The sequence below is a fragment of the Mus caroli genome, unplaced genomic scaffold (genome assembly GCF_978045245.1).
Source record: "Mus caroli unplaced genomic scaffold, Mus_caroli_1 scaffold_11, whole genome shotgun sequence".
Classification (NCBI taxonomy): domain Eukaryota; kingdom Metazoa; phylum Chordata; class Mammalia; order Rodentia; family Muridae; genus Mus; species Mus caroli.
Genome location: NW_028227266.1, coordinates 107,365,564 through 107,391,536, shown reverse-complemented (window position 1 = coordinate 107,391,536; position 25,973 = coordinate 107,365,564). Strand labels below are relative to the sequence as shown.

General features: G+C 44.3%; 2 protein-coding genes across 8 annotated transcripts in view; both read right to left on the bottom strand.

Annotated features, from left to right (window-relative positions):
* Positions 1–259: 259 nt before the first annotated feature.
* Positions 260–5,375, bottom strand: Impdh2 (inosine monophosphate dehydrogenase 2). 2 transcript variants are annotated; one of them, XM_029481363.2, is made up of 15 exons: positions 5,169–5,352; positions 4,715–4,763; positions 4,109–4,210; positions 3,950–4,024; positions 3,432–3,638; positions 2,940–3,027; positions 2,495–2,694; positions 2,310–2,400; positions 2,120–2,215; positions 1,845–1,916; positions 1,057–1,200; positions 824–968; positions 589–732; positions 424–507; positions 260–336 (listed from the first exon to the last, which is right to left on the bottom strand). In XM_029481363.2, exons 1-15 carry the CDS (start codon positions 5,264–5,266, stop codon positions 315–317), a joined length of 1,617 nt encoding a protein of 538 aa, XP_029337223.1. In that variant the 5' UTR covers positions 5,267–5,352; the 3' UTR covers positions 260–314. The 2 variants fall into 2 exon arrangements, with proteins under 2 accessions (XP_029337223.1, XP_021026971.1); XM_021171312.3 differs by lacking the exon at positions 1,845–1,916 and having other exon boundaries at positions 5,169–5,375.
* A 243-nt stretch (positions 5,376–5,618) lies between these two features.
* The window catches only part of Qrich1 (glutamine rich 1), a 43,330-nt gene continuing 22,975 nt past the window's right edge, over positions 5,619–25,973 (bottom strand). For all 6 annotated transcript variants that reach the window (XM_029481291.2, XM_021172616.3, XM_021172613.3 and 3 more), the window contains 7 exons: positions 23,170–23,347; positions 22,458–22,612; positions 20,310–20,424; positions 9,474–9,582; positions 8,987–9,138; positions 8,503–8,593; positions 5,619–6,541 (listed from right to left, as the gene is read on the bottom strand). In XM_029481291.2, coding sequence (XP_029337151.1) covers positions 6,349–6,541; positions 8,503–8,593; positions 8,987–9,138; positions 9,474–9,582; positions 20,310–20,424; positions 22,458–22,612; positions 23,170–23,347 — 993 coding nt within the window. In that variant the 3' untranslated portion in view covers positions 5,619–6,348. The remainder of the gene's footprint in view (positions 6,542–8,502; positions 8,594–8,986; positions 9,139–9,473; positions 9,583–20,309; positions 20,425–22,457; positions 22,613–23,169; positions 23,348–25,973) is intronic.

Below are 25,973 nucleotides of genomic sequence, written 5' to 3'. Positions count from 1 at the left end.
GACTAAGGGTTGTTTTCACCCATACAATGTAGGATTCCCTGGTCCCTTAAAGGCTAGGAGGCAGTGGTTCATATGCAGATTTGAGGAGGCCCCAATAGCTTTCCCAACTTCTTTAGAAGTAGAACTGTAGGTCCATGAAGTCCACAGGGCATGGCCCAAGGCTCTGTCACAAATGAGGAGACTATATGCTATGAACATGTGTGATGGTGGGGACCACAAAAATTGCAAGTGCCCATTGAACTCAAAGATCAGTTGTCACTTCTTTTTTCCCAAACTTTTATTGAAAAATTCAAGGCAATATACTGGATCTGTTTTCAGAAAAGCCGTTTCTCATACCTGTAGGGAGAAACCATCTTGAGCTTAGGAGGAAGGGGAATGTCTGAGGCTGGCACAAGCTTCCACCCAGGCATAGGGGCTACTTACGAATGGAGGCTGTGGACGCCACCTTCGACCTGAGCCGAGGACGTCCTCTTCTCAAATTTAAGCTCCCCCGAGTACATCATGGCTCTGTGGAGAAGCAGGTATTAGATGCAGATGTAGACAGTAGCTGGCCGCACACCACTCCTATCCCCAGCTACCCAAGCTTACCTGACTTGGGTTAAACTCTTGGCACCAATGTCCTGACAGGAATGCTGGATGCCAGCAATCAGGTAAGGAACGAACTTGTGGATAGACCCCTTGTCCTGCACTGCCCCTGAAACTCCTTGGGCCACTTTGATTTTGTCAGCTTCACTATTGGATGAGGTAGAGACATGAACAAGGTTGCCAAAGGGCTGAGACCAAATGGCAGGATTTGGTGGGCTGACTTGTCCACCTGTCTCACCTGAAGTATCGGTTCTGGCTGCTGAGATGCTTGTCCATGGCATCGAGAGAACCCATACCTCGGTACTTCTTCAGCCGGATCCCATCTGAGAAGAAGTACTCCCCAGGGGCCTCAGTGGTGGCAGCCAGGAGGGAGCCCATCATGACTGGAGACAGACAAGTGAAGTTAGAGGCATGATCTGAGAAGGGCAGGAAGGGGGACTCTAGCCAGGCCTTAAGGTTACTAGGCCTTACCTGTGGAAGCCCCAAGAGCCAAAGCTTTGGCAATATGACCCACATTTTGGATTCCTCCATCAGCAATAACAGGAACACCAAAGCGACGCGCATACTCTGAGACCTTGTACACTGCTGTGGCTTGGGGCCGCCCACAGGCCAACACTGTTGAGAGATGGAGGGACAGATGGGTGTGTAATACTAGGATAAGGGGATGCCAAGAGGCTACTCACAGGACCCAGTAGCTCTGAAAGACACCTATACCAAGTCCATAGCCGATGAAGAGATGTGTTTGGGATGGCTGCTACCTATCTGCCTGAAATAGTACAAACACCCGTGCTGCCTTCGCCTCTGCATGTGCTCGTGCATGTATGTGTAAGGGCCCAGGGCAGCCTCAGGCACATGCAGTTTATAGCAGCCGGGAAGCCCCGCCCAGCTGGTATCAGTGGGGCAAGAATCACCGTGCAGTTAGTATCTAGAGATGCCAAGTCAGGCCTTGCCTTCCTGCATAGTGAACAGCTCAGGCGGGATCAGGGCAGTGGTAATACAGAGAAGGAGTTGAAGTGGTTGTTGAGCCATGCCTACTGCAGAGTATGTGGACAGAGCAGGGCCGGCCTTAGGAAGGAGGCCCTGCTCTAGGAGCACTCTAGGAAGGAGCTGTGGTCTCAAGCAGCCCCCAAACCATGGTCTGTACATCTGTTTGCCCTGCCCACCCAACAGCACCACAAACCCTGGGAGCTACAGCTACATCAACCAAGCAGCCGGGCAGTGGGCAGCTGGGCCGGGCCAGTGGGCCGGGCCGGACTTACTATAGCAGCCCGAGACAGTAGAAGGGCATTTGGGGCTGTGGGACTTTATGTCTGGTGGGATCTTGGGAGCCGCTAAATAAAACAAACAGACCAGAGTTTAGAGAGGGCACAGAGCAGGAGCAAGGAGGCCAGGCTAGGCAGGGAGTGGCAGGTGAGGGATGACAAGAACTTGTCTTGCTTCCAGCCATGTCACCCATCCAAGAGGCCTGTTTGGCCCATGTTGGAGGAGTCTAGTGTAGTTCCCCTAAGAGCCAACAGCCCAAAAAGTGTTTTACCTTCCTGGGTGATGCAGATGGAACCACTTCCCATGCCGACTCGCAAAGCATCCACACCTGCATCTATGAGGTTCTTGGCTTGCGCAGCAGTGACTACTACAGTGAAACAGAGAGGCTCATGAGGGTCTGTCCCGTGGCAGGGAGCATGATTCCCGCCGCCCCCCCCCCCCCCAGTACTGTCTTCCCTTACCATTGCCTCCAATGACCTGCAGACTGGGGTACTTCTCCTTGATGTATTTTATCATATTGATTTGGAAGATGGAGTTCCCCTGGGAAGAGTCCTAGAACAAACAGGAAGAAGGAAGTTCTAGCTACACCGTGATATGGCAAATCACCTCATTCATTAAGTCCCACCTTATTTATAATGCAGCTTACCAAAACCACTACATCCACACCGGCAAGGGCCAGTAAGTCCAGCCTATACTTGTCATCCTCATGAGTGCCAATGGCTGCCCCACACAGCAGTTGCTTTTTGGCATCTTTGGAAGCCAGGGGGTAATCACGATTCTTCTTTAGGTCTGTCCGGGCAATGATGGCTACCAGCTCATCATTTTCATTCACAATGGGCAACTTTCCTGAAGACAGAGCAGGAAACACGTCAGGGTTCTGAATATAATGAGCCCCTAGCTGGGCGGTGGTGGCACACGCCTTTAATCCCAGCACTTGGAAGGCAGAGGCAGGCGGATTTCTGAGTTTGAGACCAGCCTGGCCTACAAAGTGAGTTCCAGGACAGCCAGGGCTTCACAGAGAAACCCTGTCTCGAAAAACCAAAAAAATAAAATAATTTGAGCCCCTTCCCACCTTGTAGGCCAGGCCTCACCCTTTTTACTGCGCTGCAGAATCTCATTTGCCTCTTTCAGAGTGACGCCGGCAGGGGCTACCACCAGATCTTCCCTCTTAGTCATGATCTAGGATGAATCAAGAGGCAAAGACCAGTCAGACCAGGACCCTCCCTTACCCACAGGTCAAACTATACTATCAAAAGACCACCACGATCACATACATGGACCCGAGCCACCCCTCCTGAGAGGCAGCCAGTAGTTGTTATGGAGAACACAGCAGAAGGAGCAGCCTCTCTAGAGAGGACCACACAAGAGCATGGGGAAGAAAAGGAAGCACAAAGTTAGCAGACAGCAGAGGCACAGCAGGAAGAAGGGATGCAGGGATCGCATGAAGTAGTAAGAAACATAGCTGAGCATTTCTCTTGGACAGGAAATGAGACCACCAGCAGTGTCATGTAAGTAAAAAGAAACTGCATGCTTCCTCCAGTCTGGGCTTAGACCTCAGTTTCTCCTCAGCCACTGGCACCCACCTCTTCCAAGAACCGGTCATGCTCTTCCTCCTTGAGGAAATCAATGTCCCTTGAGGAGATGATGCCCACCAATCGACTCCCCATCCGGCCTGTATCTGTGATGGGGATACCACAGAAGCCATGCCTGGCTTTGGCCTCAAAGACATCGCGTACACGATCCTTGGGGCTAAGGACCACGGGGTCAGTGATGAATCCCTGTTCGTATTTCTGGAAGGCATGGTGAGAAGGTCACTGAATCTTTGAAATCACTGTCATCAAGCCCCTGTTCTAAAGGATGAGGTCCATGCCTAACTGTCCTGTATAGCAGAGCCAGGAAGCAAATCAAAGGCTCAAACAAGGACATAGGGGGTCTGGAAGCACCGTACGTGCTCTAACTTAAGAAATGGGGTCTTGGGTCTTCCTCCTCGGTAGCTGGAGCTCACAGCAGCAGAAAGGACGCTTAGCGAAACAAACCCTCCACTTCCACCCCACGCCTGTAATTCCCAGCAACTCTTGGCGGTGATGCTTGGCCTTCTAACCTTCACTTTCCGAACTTCATTGGCCTGGAATTCAGGTGTGCAGTTGTGGTGGATGAAACCAATACCTCCTGTAAGCTACAAGATGAACACACAAGTAAGTGATAAAACAGAAGCGCAATCTTTGGCTATAAGATGGCACCCGTGGCCCTCAAGCCTCACCGCCATCGCGATGGCCATTCCAGCCTCTGTGACAGTGTCCATGGGTGAGGAAACCAACGGGGTCTTTAGTGTAATCTTCTTAGTTAGAGCAGAGGTCAAGTCCTGAGGAGAAAAAGGACCAGCAAAGAAAAATACAGCTTATTCCTCAGGGTCCATCCCAGGAGCCCCGGGTGAGCTGCCATGTTCACCACAAAGCCTAGTTTGGTGCAGTAAGCTCACAATAACCAACAGCAGCATCTTACCCCTCCTAGATATTTACCAATCCAGTTCCCAGAGTGGGTACAGGGGCACATGCCTAGTAATAACAGTACCCACTCAGAAACAAGACTGTGCGTTGACACTAATAATTAGGGTCAACATAACCACTTCTGGAGCAGCCAAAGTAACGTAGGTAGGCTGTCTCAAAAACAAAAGCCAGGCAGTGGCATCGCACGCCTTTAATCCCAGCAATTGGGAGGCAGAGGCAGGCGGATTTCTGAGTTCGAGGCCAGCCTGGTCTACAGTGTGAGTTCCAGGACAGCCAGAGCTACACAGAGAAACCCTGTCTCAGAAAACAAAATCAAAAGAACCCCCCAAACCAAAAATCCAGTGCTTTACTATACTCACCACCTGATCTGCAGTGAAGTCGATATACCCAGGAAGAATGAGAAAATCACTGTAGGAGGGAAAGAAGCAGGATTCTCAGGCTTGTGACACCAAGAAACTTCAACTCCATATATCATCCCATAAAACTCTTGAGCAGGGAGTTGTACCGAGCAAGTGTGACACAGGGAAAATGTCACTGGGTGGATGCCACCGAGGTGTCATTAGTGCTACTGCACACTAACATATTCCACATATCCAGAGAACTGAGTCTCACGACTCAAGTCTTAAATACTATTGAAATCAACCTCTAAACCCCTGCCCCTGCTTCTTATGTCGAAGTTAGTCTTCGGCGATAGGGAATTCCCGGATCCTGTTCCCCATCTGCTCCCACCAGAGTTTCAATGAAGCCCTCCCTCATCCGGCCTTCCAGCGTGCGGCCCCTCGCCTCGCCCAGATGGGTGCCCTAGTCCCGCACTTGTAGGTGAGGCCGTCCCCGCAGTTGAAGAGCTGCTGTGCGGTGAGCCCGTCGTCCGGCACGTAAGAAGTGCCTCCGCTAATCAGGTAGTCCGCCATGATCAGGGAGGAACACGGACGCGTGCCTCGCAGGACCGCGCCGCAGAGGCCTCTGCCGTCCAGACCGCGCCAATATAAACTAGACGATTCCGTCACACGTTGCGTGCGTCGCTGACGCCAGGGCGTAGGGCGTGCGTACTAAGGGCCACGCCCCGTATAGAGGCGGGGCTGGCAATGCAGGGTAACGGCCTGCTTATGGAGCTCACAGGCCCAAGGCCAAAGGCCTGTTTCCTGTCCCACCCCTCTCCGCATCCCACCACAGCAGGATCCAAGCCAATTCAATTAAGTTTTGTTTCCACTCCCCCGCCCCCGGAGAGCTCCTCCCCCAAATAAAGACACGTTCTCCAGTAGCTTGTTGAAAAGACGTGCTTGTCATTCTTAATAAACAACTAGAATAAGAATACATAAGAGAAAGAGTGGTATCTTTATATGATACACAAGTGTATGTTACAAGAATTCCATCAGGCACAGGAGCCTCAGTTTTAAGGCCTCAATGTTAGGCCAAAAAGAAAAAAAAAAAAAAAAGAAAAGCGCATGGTAAAGTTTTTACTTTAACTTTTATGTCACTTGTCATAAAGAAGGGTGTAATAGAAATTGTCTGGATAAAAATCATAATTGAAGTTCCCCTCATTATTATTCCATCAAGATGTTAAGTTTATGTCTGAGCATTACAAAATAATAATAATTGTGGCTCTGAGTGGTCAGTAAAGTTTGCCGATCCCGAGTGAGAGGCTGATGAATCCGTCAGCAGCTCCATCTTCCCTGAGGAAGGGAAGGGCCTGTATTTCTCCATACAGTCCAAGTCCCTTTCCCCATGCCCCAGACAAAAGAAAAAAAGAGAAAAGAAAAAGCCAACCACTTCGTAGGACACCAGGTTCTCAGAAAACCCAGATCCCTATGAACCAGGGGGTCTGCCCATTTTATGAAGATGCAAAGAGGGCAACATCGTGTTTTACATTTTGAACAGAAGTAGCCTGAAAAGCATCATAACTACAAATTAAAAAAAAAAATGTGGAGGCCTCTCCTTTAGTGTGAAAGTCTGTCTGGTTTTTCCTGGATTTTTTTCCTGTAGCTGAGGCACCTCAGTGCATGGTGGTTGCATTGGCCACGGCAATGGCTTCTTGGATTTCTCGTATAACCAGGATCCGGGTCAGCATCTGTCCCATCTGTTCTCTGCTGATAGGCTGGACTGAGTACCAGATTGGGCTGTTGGGAGCTACAACTGGCTCAGGTGTCAGGTAAAAGGTGTCATTTCGGCCTTTCACACTCTGAGGGCTGAAGAAGAATTTCAGTAAGTAATAGCATAATTTTAACCCTTACTGTTTGAGCCTCCCAAACAATTTCAGGTTGAACTACTTAAATCTATCTATATCCCATTGGCAGCAGATCAGCATCTAGAAGACCTAGCTGCAGCTGTTTAACCACATTTTTTTTTGTTTTTTTTTTAAATTAGGTATTTTCCTCAATTACATTTCCAATGCTATCCAAAAAGTCCTCAATACACTCCCCCCCCCCCCAACCACATTGTTTTTAACTCAGCAGCAAAGGCCAATAACCATCTTCTCTGGGCTCAGCACCTCTTCAGTACTCAGCGTGCTCCAGCAGTCTTACAGCCATTCACTCATCCACTCAAAATTTAAGGAACATGTGTCAGCTCTATATTAGGTACAGATGTTAAATAAGTGGGCAGGGTTCCTGACATGTTATAAAAATATGTAAGAACTGATACTAGGTAAGAGCTACAGAGGAAATAGCTGAGGACAAAGGTAGGCAATCTAAATATGCTTTATTGGAGCTGCTAGTAATGTCCAGAAAAGGGAAAACTTAATGCTCTTGGATGTAAAGTATAGTTATGGGCTTTTCAAGAAGCAGACATGAACTAACAATGCAGTGCATTGGAAAATTGTTCATCACTTATAGAATAGTGAGGAAATCACCGAAGGTTTTATTCTAATGAAAGTACAAAGACCCAAAGCTACAAAAGCTGTTCTGACATTGATAGGAAGAGGATGTACCAACCTGCTATGACAAGAAAACAATCAGAAACCTAAAGGGACACCCCTATGCTGATGGCTCCAGCAATAAACTTTGAGCAAGTGACAATGTCCACCATGTGATTTTATTTGTTTGGTTTTTTTGAGACAGGGTTTCTCTGTGTAGTCGTGGCTGTCCTGGAACTCACTCTCTAGCCCAGGCTGGCCTCAGAAATCCGCCTGCCTCTGCCTCTGGGATTAAAGGCGTGTGCCACCACGCCCAGCTCACCATGTGATTTTAAAAGAAAAAAGCTGCTCTTGCTTCTCTTTTGCCCTCTTGTGCTATTCCCTTCCCCCCTCTCTCCACATGCTCATGGCTGGCCTCTACTTCTCTACTCTCTCCCTCTCTGACTTTTCTGCCACTACTACCCTCTTGACTCCCCTCTCCTTGCCCTAAATAAACTCTATTCTATACTATTAAAAAAGAAAGAAAGAAAGAAAGAAAGAAAAAAAAAGAAGGAAGGAAAAAAGCCTTTGTACCTTTATACCCCCTCTATGAAGTCATGTCAGAGCCTATGGTGATGCACACTTTTAATCTCAGTACTGTCAGACAGATCTCTTGTGTGAGGCCAGCCTGGTTACAGAATGATTTATAGGCCACCCAAAGCTACATAGAAGAAACAATGACTCAAAAGCAGTGGCTAGTGGAGTTCATGATCCCTTTTATCCTATAGTGTTGTGTATATAACAAAGTTTGGCTATGTGTGGTGGAACAGAACATTACTCTGAGCACTCAAAAGGCAGAGGGAGGTAGACTGGGTGAATTCAAACCTCATCTAAGTGAGTCTCAGGATAACCTAGGTTATACAGAGAGGTGTTTTGTGACTCCAAACAAAAGTCATTTCTTTGGCAGTACTAGGGACTTAATTCAGGGCACACACTTTAATCCTGAGCCAACACCCCTAACTTCTCTTTTGGTATCTGTGTACATCTTTATTATTTTTCTTGTTTTCAAGACAGGGTTTCTCTGTGAACTCTTGGCCATTCTTGAGACTCTGAGATCTGTTGGCGTCTGCCTCCAAAGTACTAAAATTAAAGGAGTGGCCAACCACCACCCAGAGTCATCTTTATTTTCTAAGTTTTATTTTATCATGAGGAGGCAGTTTGTAGTTCTATTCTGGAATCAGTTCAAGGTCACACTCCCATAAAAACAACACACACATGCGCGCAACACACACACATCAGTGTACAAAGCTTGCTCACCATTTAAAGAGGTAGAAATCGTAGAGCTTGATGGGACACCTTAGTGGATTCTCTGGATTCTCTGTTTGCTCTGCATACATGTCATCTGTAACTATTTGAAAAACAAACAAAAAGTAAGTTCAATTTCCAGATCCAACAGAAGGAGAAAACTGATTCAAGTTATGCTCTGACCACTTGTATGTTGGCACCTGTGCTAGGACAAGCATGCATGTGGGTTTCACACACACGACAGACTTGGCACGGTAACACAAACCTACGTCTTAACTTTAGGCATTCAGCCACCCAACAGAGAAATCCTGGGTTAAAGAAGAAAGGGATGAAGAGTCGACAGTGCTGGAGGGAACTGTTTAGAGCTTTTGGCCAAGAAAAAGGAAGCAGATAATTTCTGCCCAGACAACCTCAACTTGCACACACATTCCCACAGGACGAAGTCAGCGCAGGATAAGCACCTCTGGCTGTTATCCCTATTCCCAGTCCCCACTACCTTTCTGGCCAGTCTGATGTATTCCAAGGGCCTTCAGGTAGCGGATACTCGTGCTTTTATCCTTAGGATTCGAGGGGCTCTTCTTTGTCTGTCGGAGGACCTTGGAGAAAGCCAGCTTCATGTGCTGATCTACAGTCTTCAACAGGAAGTACCTGGACCACAAGTACAAGCAAGGCAAAGAGAGGGATGCAGGAGGATATGATAATTTACTTTCTGCCCATCAGTGACTGAAATGAACCATCCCCACTCCCAGGATCTAGGGAGGGCCATGTCCAAGCATACTGTCCAGAGAAAGAACCATATCAATACAGACTGAAGGGGGTGTGGCAAGGCTGTTTGCCCCTTACCACTGACCACACACAAACGCAGCCGACTGGAACTAAACTACTTCAAAAATTTCTCAAATGTATCAGAGGAATACAAAAGTCCTCCTGGTTTTCCCAGTCATCACTGGGTAGCTGTTAGTAGTAGCTCCTAGAGTACTTACTTGGTGTTAAAGAACATGAGGGTGGTCAGCAGTGTGGAAGGGGAATGTGCCCCAAGCTGCTTACATTCCCACAGCATCTCTTCAGTCACGTGGCTGGGCAGAACATAGCCTAGGTGGAACAGAACACCACTGTAACAACTGCATGACAGAGGCCACATAAACTAGGACCAGAAGGGGCAAGGACTACACAGGAACAGTCTTAATCTGGGCAAGTATCACTATAGTATACTTAAATAATCTAGAGCTAGTTAAAACACAGATCTGGGGCTTGAGAGATGGTTCATTGGTTAAGAGCACTGGCTCCTTTTCCAGAGGATCCTGGTTCAATTCCCAGCATTGACGTGGCAGCTCACACCTGTCTGTACCTCCAGTTCCAGGAAATGAGACACCCTCAACAAAAACATACATGCAAGCAAAACATCAATGCCCATAAAAAATACAAAGGAATTATGTAAACAAACAAACAAAAACCAAACAGGGTGTGTGTGCGTTTGGAGAGATGGATCAGTGGTTAGAGCAATCTGGAAATGGAGGGTGGATAGTGCAAAAGCATTCTACTCTTTGAGAGTTCAATTCCCAGCAACCACATGGTGGCTCACAACCATCAATCCTGGGATCTGATGCCCTCTTCTGACAAGAAGTATATATGCAGATGGAGTACTTACCTACATAAAATAAAACAACAAAAACACAGATCCCTGGGTTGCAATTAAATCTCTGTGGTAGACCCTGATAATGACAACTTGTTTCTAGTTAAGTTTCAAGGTGATAGAAAACTGTTGCTACCTAAAATTTTTCTTCCTACTCGCCCCAATCAAAGATGATTAGCTTAAGACTGTGCTTAAGAGCCGGGCGTGGTGGCGCACGCCTTTAATCCCAGCACTCGGGAGGCAGAGGCAGGTGGATTTCTGAGTTCGAGGCCAGCCTGGTCTACAAAGTGAGTTCCAGGACAGCCAGGACTATACAGAGAAACCCTGTCTCAAAAAAACCAAAAAAAAAAAAAAAAAACCAAAAAAAAAAAAAAAGACTGTGCTTAAGGAAAGTAAATTACTTAAAGCTACAACCCAAACTCTGCTTCTATGTTAAAATTTTATTTTGTGCAGATGAGTGTCACCTCTGTGCTTGTGTGTGCATTAAGTGAATGCCTGGTGCCTGTGAAGGTCAGGAGATGGTATCTGATCCCCTGAAGTGGAGTTACAGATGGTTGTCAACTACCTACCACGTGGTAGTGGCTGGGAGTTGATCTGGATTCTCTCCATGAGGAACAAGTGCTTATACCAACCCTTGACTTCTCAGTCCATCTATTTTGAGGGTGCTACAGCACAGAGATTTGGAGCATATACACCTTCTACATCTACTATCTCTGGCTAGCAAGGCATGAACAGAAGAGAGAAGACTGATACTTAAATTACTAGTTTCCTCCAAAATAGCACTTATTACTAATACCCAAGTAAACTTATAGCAGCTACAGGGTTCAAAAGGGCAACAGTCGGAACCTGAAAAACTAGAAACACACCATTGGATTTGCTCACTGTGGCACCTTCATGTGTTCAAGGCCTTTAAAGATGTGCAAGTATTTGTATACTGGGCACATGTTTAGCAGATGAGCTGACACAGCCTATGTCTCCAAAGACTTTTAAAATTATAGTCAGGAAATGAAGGTAACACTTCTAGATTGAAAAACAAAAACACAAAAAGCCATCCTATTACTACTTTAAAGCACATTTATTTATCAAAGACACTTCTAGATCATTTCTTGTTTCTTTGATTGATCAATCAATCAAGGCAGGGTCTCTCCCTGATACTTTTTGTTCTTTTTGTGAGACAGGGTTTCTCTGTATAGCCCTGGCTGTCCTTGAACTCAGAAATCCGCCTGCCTCAGCCTCCCAAGTGCTGGGATTAAAGGCGTGAACCACCATGCCTGGCTCCCCCTGATGCTTAAGCTGGCCTTCGACTCAGTATGTAGCCCAGGCAGGCCTGGAATTTACAATCTTATCTGATTCTGGAGTGTTTAGAGTGCCCAATTACGCCTGTCTGTGGCCTCATGCTGGTCTGTTGTACAATGTCTACATCATCCTAGCACAGAAGCAATGGGAACTGCTTTCCATTTCCCAGAAATGAAAGGGCTGAAGGGCCCTTTCAACATAGGATGAGCAGCACAACACAGCCTTCTCAGGAAGTCATCTCTAAGAAATTTCAGGTGAATGACTGCATATTCCACTCTTCCTGAATCACGGTGCCACTGACTCTCAGCTCCTCTGCACCATGCCTGCCTGGACGCTGCCATGCTCCTGCCGTGATGAAAATGGACTGAACCTCTGAACCTGTAAGCTAAACCCAATGAAATGTTGTCCTCGTAAGAGTTGCCTTGGTCATGGTGTCTGTTCTCAGCACTAAAGCCCAAACTTAGACAGAAGCTGGTACCAGGGACTGGGGTATCGCTGTGATAGGCTTGACCAGGCTTTTGTTTGGAAGAATGTGGGTTTGGAAAGCAGTGGAATCCTTTAAGTGGGGCTTAATGAGCATCTTAGTAGGAACATGGAAGACTTTGTTACTGAGTGACCTGAACTGTACAGATAGGACCCAAGAGGTTTCAGTGGAGAAGAACTTCAGTATGTGGCCTAGAGACTGTTTTTGAGGTGGCTGCTTTTTGCCATTGTCTGAGGAGTCTATTGAGAGTTAAGTGAAGAGATTTAGATTGCTTTGAAAAACCAAAAAAAAAAAAAAGAAAAAGGAAATTTCAAAAAGTCTGGTATAAATTCTGTTGTGTGGTTACTAAAGTTCGCTTTTATAAAGAAAGGAAAAATATAAAATATATGGCTCAAGTAGTAAAGGGACACCAGGCAGTAGAATGAAGCTGAATCCAATGTTCTAGGAGGTAACAGATTAAGGGAGTAGAACCCTGGAGCAAGACAACACCCAGCTAACCTTAGGTTCAGGCATGGTGCTACCACCTTTAATTCTAGGAGACAAAGCCAAGCAGATCTCTGAGTTCAAGGCCAGCCTGGGACAGAGCAAGTTCTAGGTGAAAAAAAGCTTAAGTCTAGGCATGATGGTACATGCCTTTAATATCAGGAGACAGAGCCATGTACATCTCTGATTTCAAGGTCAATCTACAGAGGAAGGACAGTCAAGCTTAGGCAGTCAGGGAGTTGGAAAACAGAAAGCTGGTAATAACCGGGATCATGTTCCAGCCACAGGAAGAACTCAGCAGCTTTGGCCATGTAGCTCTCTCTGGCTTTAGAGTTAAGAACAGAAGGGAATACTGGGACAATTGATGCTGATTAGCTTAAGCTAAGAAATTAGTGGTGACTGAGGACAGCATCACTAAGGTGAAATCATCCGGGAAGTGTTTTGTGAGAGCAAAAAGAAGCTACGTTCCAGACACAGCAAAAGTTGTACCTTGTGCTGTAACTATACTTGGTAATGTGTAAGAGTCACCCAGGTGGTACTGGTTTTGAAGGCATGAAGGGGTCATGAAGAGGAGCTGTGAGAGGCCAGGGAAGGACATTGGAGAAGGTGTAGACTCAGTTGCAGTTGATGGCCCAAGACCGAAGGGGTCATGCAAAAAGAGTTGAGGCTTGGCACCATGAAGAGAGCTCTAGAAGAGGCTACTGGTGAAGCCTCTAGTTGTAGTGTAAGACCCCAGCATATTGGAGATGCCAGTATCATGGCAGGATCACCAAGAACAGCAGTGGCAGTGGAGTGAATCAACCTGAGCTTAGAGTACTACAGAGGGCAGAGCTGGAGAAGTGATGCCAGCCCTTTGGAGGAGGCCAGAAAATCATGTGTGGATTCCAGTCATTGAAACAAGAAGCTTTAACACTGAAGTTGCCTTGGAGACCCCAAGATTTTTGAGATGCCAGAGCTGTGGGCTATCTGTTAAGGAAAGCTGCTAACAGGGAGTGGATCTAGCCCAGGAAAAAGATGTTTGCTGCAGTCAAAAAGGAAGAAAAAGGAACTTGAGATCTTTAGACCCCTTTGACATCAGATATGAAAATACCGAGTTTGGAGTTTGCCCCGCTGTTTTCCTGTCTTGATTTGGGGATTATAGTTAAGTGATTGGATGAATTTCAGAAGAGACTTTGAACTTTGGACTTTTAACATTGTTGAGACTGCTATAGACTATGGGGCTTTGGAAGTTGGACTAAATGTATTTTCATGCTATGGGTTGGTACGGTCCCCATAGATGCATGTGTTTGAACAAGCCTATGAGACCCAGGGAGTGGAATGGAGCGGTCTGAATAGATTTGGCCCAGGCAGTATTTGGACATGTAGTCTTGGAGTAAGTGTGTCACTGTGGGCATGGGCTTTAAGACCCTCTTTCTAGCTGCCTGGAAGCTAGTGTTCCTGTTTGCCTTCAGGTGAAGGCTTCTCCTGCACCATGCCTGCCTGCCTGGATGCTGCCATGCTTCTGCCTTGATAATAATGGACTGAACCTCTGAACCTGTAAGCCAGCCCCAATTAAATGTTGTTGCCTTGGTCATGGTGTCTGTTCACAGTAGTAAAACCCAAATTAAGACAGTTGGAGAGAGGGCTTAGTGGTTATGAGCATTGACTGTTTTTCTAGAGGTCCTGAGTTCAATTCCCAGTAACTACATAGTAGCTCATAACCATATATAACATTTGATGCCCTCTTCTGGTGTGTCTGAAGGCAACTACAGTATACTCTAAAATAAAAATAAATAAATGTCAAAAACAAACAAAAATAGTTGACATCAGATACATCTGTCTCCTTCCACCACAAGGGTCCCAGAAATCAAATTCTGGTCCTCAGGCTTGGAGTCAAGTGCCTTTACCCATTGAGCCAGGTTCCAAATAATAGTTTTTTTTAAAAAAAAATAGGACCAAAAACCCAAAAAGACTTAAGTAGATAAAGCACTTGTGTCACCGGTCTGACAAGTTCCATCTGTAAGATGCACAGTGGAGGAACAATTCCTGCAGCGCCCTGACTCTAATCTCACCCTAGGCCTTGTGTTTATGTATATACAAACAAAACACAGTAAAAATAAGTAAAATAAAAATAAAGAAATTTTAACAAATGTTTCAGGATTAAAATTCAGGTAATCCACATTGACTTAAACTTCCAAGTTGTTTCAGTAAATAAAAGTTGCATTAAAAAATTTAAGAATATAGCCAGGTTGTGGTGGCATATACTTTTAATTCCAGCACTCGTGAGCCAGAGGCCACGAGTTTAAGGCCAACCTCCTCTATAGAGTGAGTTCCAGGACAGCCAAATCTACACAGAAAGTGTCTCAAACTCCCACACCAACCTAAAAAATAAAACAAAAGTTTGCAGGGACTGGGTAGCTCCACAGTAGATCATTTATACATAGTATGCAGGAAGGCAAGCAAATCCTCAGCACTCGATTCACAACAAAAAGCAATTAACAGCTTTACAAATACATGACTAGAAAGATTTCCCCCCCTTAGACAGGGTCTCACTTTATAGTACTGGCTATCCTGGAACTGCTAATGTCTACAGAGTCCAGACTGGCTTTGAACTTGAGAATTTACTTGCCTCTCGAGCTGTGCTACCATGCCAATATACAAAAATTGTAAAAATGCATGCATGTATGTATGTGCCCATGTTCATGCATGTATGGATACACGTGTGTATGTGTTTGTGGGATGAAGAAGACAATCTCTGGTGTCATCCTTGGGAAGGAGTGTTATCTCCTTTGTAACAGGATCTTCCATTGGTCTAGAAATCACCAATTACGCTGGAAAGATTAGGTGGAAGGTAGCAGGAATCCTCTTTGTCTTCCTAGCAAAGGATCACTAGCACACATCACCATGCCCTGGCTCTTAGGTGGGTTCTGGAGTATCAAAGTCATGTCCCTGTATTAGCAAGGTAAGTGATTTATCAACTGTGTCATCTCCACAGCCTTACAAAGAATCCAACCCCTATTTTATGATACATACACATTAACACTCCCTCCCATTCCCTCCCCAACACTTTGTGTGTAGGTGTTGGTCTGCATGCAAATAGGTGGGGCTTCAGATCCCCTGCAAGAGCAGTAAGCACTCTTTTTTAACCATTTAACCATTTCCCTGGTGCTCTCCAGTGTCTGATTTTGCTTTGAGGTTAGTGGGGTAATTTGTGAACATAAGGCCAAATGCGTGTAGGCAAATCCTCTACTATTTAGTTACATTATTCAGGCCGGTCTTCAAGTTGTGATCCCATCTCTACTTGCAAAGCACTCTCAATTGTGGGCATGAATCATGTCTAGTTTAATTCTGTTAAGATTATCTTGCAAAAATTAAGTTAAATTCTTTTTGAGGTACAAGTATTATACATCATCATGGTGGTTGCAAGCTCATGGGTTCAATTTATTTTCCTTACAGACTCCAAAGTAGTATAGTCTACAGACAGATATACACAGATTATAGCTTTTTTTCCCTTAAACTTTTTCATTTTATACGTTATCGGTATTTTGCTTGCATGGACATCCGTGTACCACATGCATGCTTGATACCTAACAGAACCCAGAAGAGGGCACTGAATCTCCTAGAACTAAAGTTGCACAGTTATAAGCCACTATATGGGTGGTGCGAACTGAACCCAGGTCCACTGTAAAAACAGCAAGTACTTTCAACAACTGAGCTACTTCTCAAGCCCCAATGTGTAAATATTAAGTTCAAGTTACTATAACTTTTCTCTCAGATTGTGCTTCTGGTATTATCTTAAAAAGTCATCACCAGCCGGGCGTGGTGGCGCACGCCTTTAATCCCAGCACTCAGGAGGCAGAGGCAGGCGGATTTCTGAGTTCGAGGCCAGCCTGGTCTACAAAGTGAGTTCCAGGACAGCCAGGGCTATAAAGAGAAACCCTGTCTCAAAAAAACCAAAAAAAAAAAAAAAAAAAAAAAAAAAAAAAAAAAAGTCATCACCAGGGGCTGGACAGATGGCTCAGAAGTTAAGAGCACCAACTACTCTTCCAGAGGTCCTGAGTTCAACTCCCAGCACCAAATGGTGGCTCACAGCCATCTGTAATGGGGTCTGGTGCCCTCTTCTAGTGTGTCTGAAGAGAGCAATGGTGTACTCATATGCACTAACTAACTAACTAACTAAATCTGAAAGGTTAGCATGATTTTTCCCTTGTTAATGTGTATGCTTGCCTGGATGTGCAGGTATAGAGGCTGCAAGTTAAAATGAAGTATATTCTTAATTGTTCTCTACATTATATTTTGAAACTATCTCTTTCTAAACCCTGAACCCACCAATTCAGCTACACTTGAGAGATATGTTTTCCAGTGGTGGGATTATAGGCTAGCTCCCTCTTTTCACATAGCTGTTAAATATGAACTCAGGTCTACATGCTTGTGCACCAAGCAGTTTAGTTTGCTCACTGAGCCATCTTCCCAGCTTATCATTTTTTTAGAGTTTACTATTTACCATGAATGGGTGTTTTGTTTGCATCTCTGTCTGTGTCCTACAGAAGTATCCTGTGGTTAAGAAGTTCAGGAGAGGGTATCAGATCCTCCTTTAAACATATACGTCTAGATTTAAGTCTGTGATTCATCCTCAGCTAATTTTGTGAAAGTTTTAAGCCTGACTTAAACTTTTCTGAACGTGAATGTCTAGTTCTAGTCTCACTTATTGAAACTGCTATCTTTTCTGTGTTAAATTGAGTTTCTTCTCTGTCACAGTTAAATTTATCCTATTTGGATAGCTCTATTTCTAGAACTTCTTGTCTGATCCACTAAAGTTATTTGTTCACAAAAAACCCTGATATGAGCAAGCAGTGACAATGCACGACTTTAAATCCCAGCACTTAGGAGGAAGACGAAGGTGAGTTCAAGGCCAGCCTGGTCTACAGAAGGAGTTTCAGGACAGCCAGGAATATACAAAGTATAACCTGTCTCAAAACAAAACAAGAACAACAAAACCAAACAAAAGCCTCAATAGCTGGAAAGTTGTCTTCAGTGATTAAGAGTACTTACTAATAAGTGTCTTTTAAAACCTGGATGGATAACATGTGATATATCCACAAATGGAAGTGGATTCAGTACTAAAATTAAATGAAAAGAGGCTGGAGCTGGAGGGCTGTAGGAATGGCTCAGCACTTAAGAGCACTGACTCTTCTTCCGGAGGTCCTGAGTTCAAATCCCAGCAACTACATGGTGGCTCACAACTACCTGTAATGAGATCAGATGCCCTCCTCTGGAGTGTCTTAAGACAGCTACAGTGTACTCACATATAATAAATAAATCTTTAAAAAACAAAACAAAACAAAAAAAGAGGCTGGAGAGACAGCTCAATAGTTAAAAAGCACATGCTGCTCCTCCAGAGGACCCAAGTTCAATTCCAAGTACTCACATTGGGCAGTTCACAACTGAGTGTAACTTCAGCTCCTGCATGACCTCATGGACTGGTGGTCACCTGCACTCAGATGTACATACCCATCACAGAATTGAAAATAAAAAAACTTTGAAAAACAAAATTGAGCAGTCTGGTATGGAGCTGAATACTTAAAATCTATAGCCAGGGGTGGTACATGTCTCTAATTCCTGGACTCGGGGATTTCAGTGAGTTGCTGAGTAGTCTGGTCTACACAGTAAGCTCCAGAACAGTCAAGGCTACATATTGAGACCCTATCTAAAAACAAAACCACACAACAAACAAACAAAAAAGTTATAGAGTTACATAATAAATGTGAGACCAGCACGAGCCTTGTTTAAAGAGGCTAGAACGATGGCTCGGCAGTTAAGAAGTGGCTCTTTTTCCAGAGGACTCAGGTTCTATTTCCAGAAACAACTTGGTGGCTCAGAACTAGCTATAACTCCAGTTCCAGGGGATGATGTGCTCTTCTGGACTCCGTGGTTACCACACATAAACACACAGTACATAAGGCATACATGCAGACCAAACACCTACATGCATTAGAAGAGATGCCATTCAAAAAAAAGCAATAACAAAACAAACACTGGAATAGGATGGTGGCTATAGTTGGTAAAGTGCTGTCTGGCATACACAAAGAGTTCAATTCCCAGCACTACCCTAGAGATGGCAACATACCCCTGCAGCCCCAGAATGTACAGGACGAAGACAGGAAGATCAGAAACTCAGTCACCCTGAGCAACATAGTTTGAGATCAACCTGAGATGTGTAAGATTCTGCCTCAAACAAATAAGGTAAGAAAGGTAGAAAGAGACACAAGAGCTATGAATGTGCATTGCTAATCGAAAAAAATCACAAAAGAATAAATAATAACGTCATTTCAATTGGGGCAAGATGACACACTTTGGAGGCAAAGGTGGACAGATCTCTGTAAGTTCCAGGCTAGCCAGAACTCACTACATAGTGATACACTGATAATCAATCAATCAATCAATCAATCAATCAATCAAAGCAGCAGCAACAATTCAAAATCTGTGACATTCTAGAAAAGGCAACACTCTGGAGAATAGAAAACTATCAATGGTTGCCAAAGGCTTTGGGTTAAAGAGGGATGAAGAAATGAAAAATTCTTAGAACAAACATTTTGGAAGGACAGAGAGATAGCTCAGGTTAGAATACACTTTGAACTTTCAGAACAGTCAAGTTTGGTTCCGAGCAACCAAATGAGGCCATAGGGGCCCAAGAGATGGCTCAGTGGTTTAGAACAGTAGACCTGGACTCATTCTCCAGCAGATACATGGTTGACAGCCATGTAATTTCAGTTTCAAGGCCAGAAGGTATTGGATCCAACGGAACTGAGTCACAGATGGTTCTGAGTTACTATGTGGGTGCCAGGAATAGAAAGCTGGGTCCTTTGTAACAGGGCCTCTAACCACTAAGCACCTCTCAGCCGCTGAGCAACACGCTCTGATAGCAGGGAATGCTGGTCTAGGCTTCACTGTTCCCTTCACTTCATTTTACTCAGATAATGGTGTCACAATTTTGCCCACTCTGGTCTTAAACCTTTTGACTCAAGCAATCTTCCTGTGTTAGGCTCCCAAAGACAGGTGTATTCTATTATTCCTGGCAATGACTCTTATTTTAATTAATAAATTTGGACAAGTAGAAAAGTTGGTAGTAATTACAACAGCAACCAGTACTGCAAGCCCCAAGTGTCATCCAAGGGTACCCGGCATACATACAGAAACATTCACATACATAAATCTAAACAAAATTAAAGCTGGACATGATAGTCCCTGCCTTTAATCCCAGAATGGAGGGTGTGGGTGTGGGTGGGGGGTGTGCGAAGGCTGATAGATCTCTCAGTTCAATTCTACTTTGTGAGTTTCAGGCCAGCAAGGTGATATAGTAGAAAGCTAAGTGACCCACAGGGATTAGCAAGGGTCTCTGGTGAACAACATTCCTTTCCTAACAAGAGGAAGCACCAAAGACTCATGCTACTGCCTGTGAATCATGCCCTTTCCTTCCACTGTAACTGCAACCAGCCAAAGATGCCATCCATATTTTTGTTCTTTTTTTCTTTTTTGATAGTTTTTATTTTTGAGACAAGATCTTTCTATGAAGCCTTGTTTGGCCTGGAACTCCTAGAGATCTACCTGACTCTGCTTCCTTGATGGTGTGTGCTACCATACCCAACTTAGCTAGCAATCCTCTTAAAGCCCAAGTGGAGGGCTGGAGAGACAGCTTGATGGTTAAAAGCACTGGCTCTTCTTCCAGAGGACCTAGATCAATTCCCAGAAATGACAAGGCAGCTCACAGTTCTCGAACTCCAGTTTCAGGAGATCAGACCCCCTCCAACAGACAGATACACATGCAGCCAAAACACCAATTCACATTATTAAAAGGAAAAGAAAAGAAAAGAAAAAGAAAAAAAAAAAAAAGGCCCAAGTGGAATAGAAAAAAAAAAAATTTTCAAAGACTAGGTAAGCTCTTACCAAGTGGAGTGACCCGAGGCTGTACGTCCTTCAGAACTTCATGTAACCATTCGGTGAAACGAACATAGTAAAGATCAGAAAATATGTCATCTACTCTTCCATTTTCAAAAAGATACTAAAAGGAAAGTAATTAACAAATGTTACAGGTAGTCTCATGAGTAAAACCTTTGGGAAACCAAAACATTTTTTTTTCATCACTACCAGTGCCTTACCCTACCCATTCTCTCCAATAAAAAAAAGTAGTAAGTCAGAATTGTCCACTTTGTGTCATTTCCACAGCACACTTAAGACACAACAGATTCTTAAGTTACTGAGAGTGAGTCAACCCTGGACCTTTTGTAAATACTATTCCACATAAGCAAGTCATTGTAGCAAAAACCATGGGGGAGATGGGGGTAGAGACATGGGTCAGCAGTTAAGAGCACTTATGGCTCGTAGAGAAGACCGAGGCTCAGTTCCCAACAGCCACATTGCCACTACTGCATGTAGTTGTTCATGCCTACTCACACACACACATGAAATAAAATGACTCGTACATTATTAATAGGCAAGGGCATGTTCTTGTTAAGAATACTATGGTAATACATGTAATTTTTAAACTTTTTAATTTTTTGAGACGGGATGTCACTATATCACCTTGGCTGGCCTGAAACTCACAAAAGTAGAAAAAGCAGGAATTGAACTGAGAGATCTATCAGCCTTCACAACCCCCCACCCCCACCCCCCAATTCTGGGATTAAAGGCAGGGACTATCATGTCCAGCTTTAATTTTGTTTAGATTTATGTATGTGTATGTTTCTGTATGTATGCCGGGTACCCTTGGATGTTAGAAGAAAGCACTGGGTCTCCTAGAACAGAAGTTAGGAATGGGTGTGAACTACCATGTGGATGCTGGGAACTGAAAACAGGTTCTCTATAAGAACAGTAAGTATTCTTAGCTGCTGAACCATCCCTCCAGCCCCAGCACATCCAAGTCTTTAATTTCCTTTTTGGTAAAGGAAGATTACAATACTACAGCAGCCTTCTATGAACAGAGACAGGACATAAAATAACTCTGGGTTAGGATCAGAGGAAAAAAGAATGAAAGAGGCTGACTTCTCTCAGAAGCAGTCCATAGTGAGTTCCAATAAATTAGCCTTCAACAATCATGCTGGGAAGTTTTACTCTAGAGCCCTGCCCCCCAAAGATTTATTTATTATTATACATAAGTACACTGTAGCTGTCTTCAGACAGGCAGAAGAGGGCGTCAGATCTCATTACTGGTGATTGTGAGCCACCATGTGGTTGCTAGGATTTGAACTCAGGACCTTCAGAAGAGCAGTTAGTGCTCTTACCTGCTAAGCCACCTCGCCAGCCCTACTCTAGAGCCTTAAGGTTTAAAGAAATCTACTTCTCCCCCAAACTCTTGGTCTGCATTCTCCTCTGTTGTTAATCCTTCATCTCATGGCTCCCGTAAAACCAAGGGGATTTGTATACAACTTCAATCATACTCCTTCAAACAACTATTTTGTATTAATTAATGTAAGGTATAGCAAAACCTAAAAACCTACACTTGAGCACTACATTTTGAATAACTTAATAAAAACTATATACGTTAGCAAAATGTATTAAATAAATGCTTTGTAATTTAAGAAAAAAGTTATTTACATAATCAGCTCTGGGAATCAAATTCAGGTTACCAGGCTTGGTGAGCAAGCATTTTCATGGGCTGAATCACCTCACTGGCCCTCATTAAATATATTTTAACTCATGGTTTTCTAGGTGGAATTATACATATTTGCATATATTCTTTTCTAAAGTAAACATCTAAGCCTTTGTTTAAAAAAAGGAAAGAAAGAAAGGATAAAAAAAAAAAAAAAAAAGAAGCCGGCAATGGTGTTATATATCTTTAATCAAAGAACTTCAGAGGCAGAGGTGGGCTGATCTCTGGGTTCCAGGATAACCAGGGCTATGCAGAGAATGCCTGTCTCAAAACAACAGGATCTATGTAGCCTTGGCCAGCAGGAAGTCAGAGGTCAGCCTGCCTCTGCCCCACGTGCTGGGAGGAAAGCTGTGCCATGAAATCTTGTCATTTAAGTAAATTAGGCTAAAGTGAAAACATTCAATGGGAACCCAGGTCAAACATGTTCATGTGAAGATGTTTCCTACCTTCTGTATACACAGGAAAATGTAGTAGAGTACATCTGGGTCGTAGGGTTCACCTTCTCCATTCCGAGCTTCTCGTGTCATTAAACAAAGGCCATAATTCAATTCAGCCACGGCAGAGGAGATCAGATCTTCTTGAAATCGTAGCAACTGTCGCCCTGCAACACAAGTCCTAAGGGTGAATGGGAGTCTTGGCAACAGTGATGTCCTAACTTGTTACTCACATTGTTAAAAGGAGGGTTCAGAGAGGATGTTGCCCACCAGGGTTCAGACTAGGAATGTCCACTTACATCTGTGATCAGAACTTCCCTATTAATGCACTAACATATGCTATTACACCAACAGGCTTCTTTTCTATAAATAGAAATAAGTAGAAAACCCCAGCAACCACACTGTACTATGAGCAAGTAAATGAACCCAAACCAAGACTGGTTTAAATACAACTCACTGGCACCTCCCAGATCTTCCCAAAAGACATTTTTCTTTGGTGCCTTTTGTTGAAGCTAAAAACACGGGGATCCAAAACTCTGGTCTTGGGCAATCCCATAAATCTTGCTCACTCATGTGAAGACTACACACTGCTCATGAAACAAAGTATACTTCCAAGTATAATCTCCAGGCCTTATAGGCCAGGGGTGCTACCTGCCTGCATTCTGTTTTTCTTGTACTTACATTTTTGACACACCCCATCATCCTCTCCCTCCCAAACACTCACTCCCAATGGGGGCCAATCTGTTTTGAGCATCCTTTTCTAGTTCAGCATTCTTGGTCTGAGCCCAGTTTTTCCATACTTCAAGCCCTTCTTCTGGCTTCAAAGAATTTGGAAGCAAAAGCTCTGGTGAAGGCTGTGGTTGTGACTGTGGCTCAACTTCAGCAACCTGAACAGTTTGTGCCTATGAGAGGGAAACCATGAGAATTGTCAGTATTTTTCATTAGGACTTTTAGTAAAAATACCAGCAAATGAAACTTAACTGTGATTCAATTGGGAAAAACAAAAACAATAACAACAACCCAAACCAATTCTTGCTGTCCCGTCTTCATGCTTTGGAGAGTTTATCTGGCTATGGGGACAACAGAAGCAGCAATGTAACTAAGACAAAGCAGCACTCCTCAGCTCAGACTGCAACAGTTCTCTTTACACTATTCGGTTCTGAGGGTCTGGATGGACTGAATTCAGGATGTCAGGCTTGGAACAAGTGCTGTTACCCACTAAGCCATCTTGTTAGCCCTTGATTCTTATTTCAAAACATCCATATAAACCAAGGGTGACAATACATGATTATACTACCAGTACTTTAGAGGCTGAGGCAGGGCACAGGGTCACCTCAAGTTTGAGACTAGCCTGAGATTTATGGCAAATTCAAGGCCAGCCAGGGCTTTAAGTAGGACTTGGTCTCAAAAAAAAAAGAAAAGAAAAAAAGATCTGGGCAGTAGTCATGCCCATCTTTAGTCCCAGCACTCAGGAGGCAGAGGCAAGCAGATCTCTGTGAGTTTGAGTTCAAATTGAGTTCCAGGAGCTACAAAGAGAAATCCTATCTGGAAGTGTCCCCACACCACATCCTGCCAAAAAACAGGTAAGAAAAAGAAACACACATAAAAGAAAACACATACATAAAAGAAAACAAAAAAACCGACAACACCAATACTGCAAACTGCCCTAGAACCTCTCCAAAGGGCAGAGGCCAAGTCTCAAATCTTTTAAAACCTACTAAAGCAAGCCAGGCAGTGGTGGCACAAGCCTGTTAACTCCAGCACTTTGAGAGGTAACGGCAGTTGGATCTTTGTGAGTTCCAGGACAGCCAGGGATACACAGTAAAACTATCTAGAACAACAACAACAACAACTACAACAACACCCTAATAGAGGTTTATTTTTCAAACACTGCTTCAAAACTTCATTACGCAAATAAAACACTTAGGCATTTTATAAAAATGTTTATAAAGTGACTGAACACATCTGGGTTGGAACCTGAGAAAGCTCTAGTCCCAAACTATGATCTGAGTGATCATCTATGAGGAGGGACTGGAATCCACACCAGCAAGGCTGGAGCAGTAGGTGAGTACTTGGCTTGCAACTTATGCAATACCCTAGAGACAGTGTCCAGCACCTTAGGAGACTAGATATGACAGCTTCTCCCATCTGCAACCCAAGAAGAGCAAATGTGGAGGCTGAAGAAGGAGAACAAAGGGCCACCCTGAACTAACAGCAAATTTCAGGAAAACCTCATCCAAAACAAGTTTTCCTGTTGAGGTGGGAATGATACACGCCTATCATCCCAGCATGGGGAGTCTAGGGAGAGAGGAGGAGCCTATGCTCCCAAGATTCTCTCAGCCTAGAACAACCATTTACAAAGACAAGACAGTAAGTGAAGACACTGTTGCCATCGTAAAATAAAAAGGAAAGACTCAGAATCTTCATGGACGATTTTCTAGATTAGAAGATCCTTGTATTGGGCTGGAAAGATGGCTCAACAGTTAGCAGCACTGACTGCTCTTTCAGCAATCCTGAGTCTAATTCTCAGCAACCACACGGTGGCTCACAACCATTTGTAATGGGGTCTGGTGCCTTCTTCTGGTTTGTCTAAAGAGAGCAATGGTAGTGTACTCGTATGCATCAAACAAACAAACAAACAAATCTTTTTTCCTTTTGGTTTTTCGAGACAGGGTTTCTCTGTGTAGCCCTGGCTGTCCTGGAACTCACTTTGTAGACCAGGCTGGCCTCGAACTCAGAAATCCGCCTGCCTCTGCCTCCCAAGTGCTGGGATTAAAAGCGTGCACCACCATTGTCCGACATAAGTCTTTTAAAAAAAAATCCTATTTTTTCATAGGTTTAGACTGACCTTAAACTCTTGATCCTCCTCCTTCAGCCTCCTAAGTGGTTCTGAAACTACAGGCATGTGACATCATACTAAAGTTCAAACAATATTCTCACTCCTAAGAACATAATCCATACACACACACACACACACTCACTCACTCACTCCCCAATAGTTTCTCTGTATAACTCTTGCTGTCCTGGAACTCACTCTGTAGACCAGGCTGGTCTCCAACTCAGAGATTCGCCTGCTTCTATCTAAGGTGCTGGGATTAAAGTTATGTGCCACCAATCCCAAATCCCAACTGGGGTGTGTATATGTGTGTGTATGGGGGGGGGGGGAAGGAAGTAAGGAGGAAGAGGAGAAGGAGAGAAGAGAAAGTCTGTGAGTGTGACTGAGTCTCTCTCTATAGTCCTGATTATCCATTAACTCAGTATTTAGAATAGACTGGCTTTTACTCCCAGAGGTCCTCCTGTGTCTGTCTGCCTTCTGAGTACTGGGGTTAAAATTATGCACCATTATGTCTGGCCTTTCTTTAGGCCTCTTAGAACTATCAGGCACGGGGCTGGTGAGATGGCTCAGTGGTTAAGAGCACTGACTGCTCTTCCGAAGGTCCTGAGTTCAAATCCCAGCAACCACATGGTGGCTCACAACCATCCGTAATGAGATCTGACGCCCTCTTCTGGTGCATCTGAAGACAGCTA

Coding starts and splice junctions, on each gene's coding strand:
- Impdh2 (XM_029481363.2), bottom strand. CDS start 5,266: ATGGCGGACTACCTGATTAGCGGAGGCACTTCTTACGTGCCGGACGAC. Junction 969..1,056: donor GGCTCTTGGGGCTTCCACAG/GTAAGGCCTAGT, acceptor GTCTGTCTCCAG/TCATGATGGGCTCCCTCCTG. Junction 733..823: donor AGCCAGAACCGATACTTCAG/GTGAGACAGGTG, acceptor CTCATCCAATAG/TGAAGCTGACAAAATCAAAG.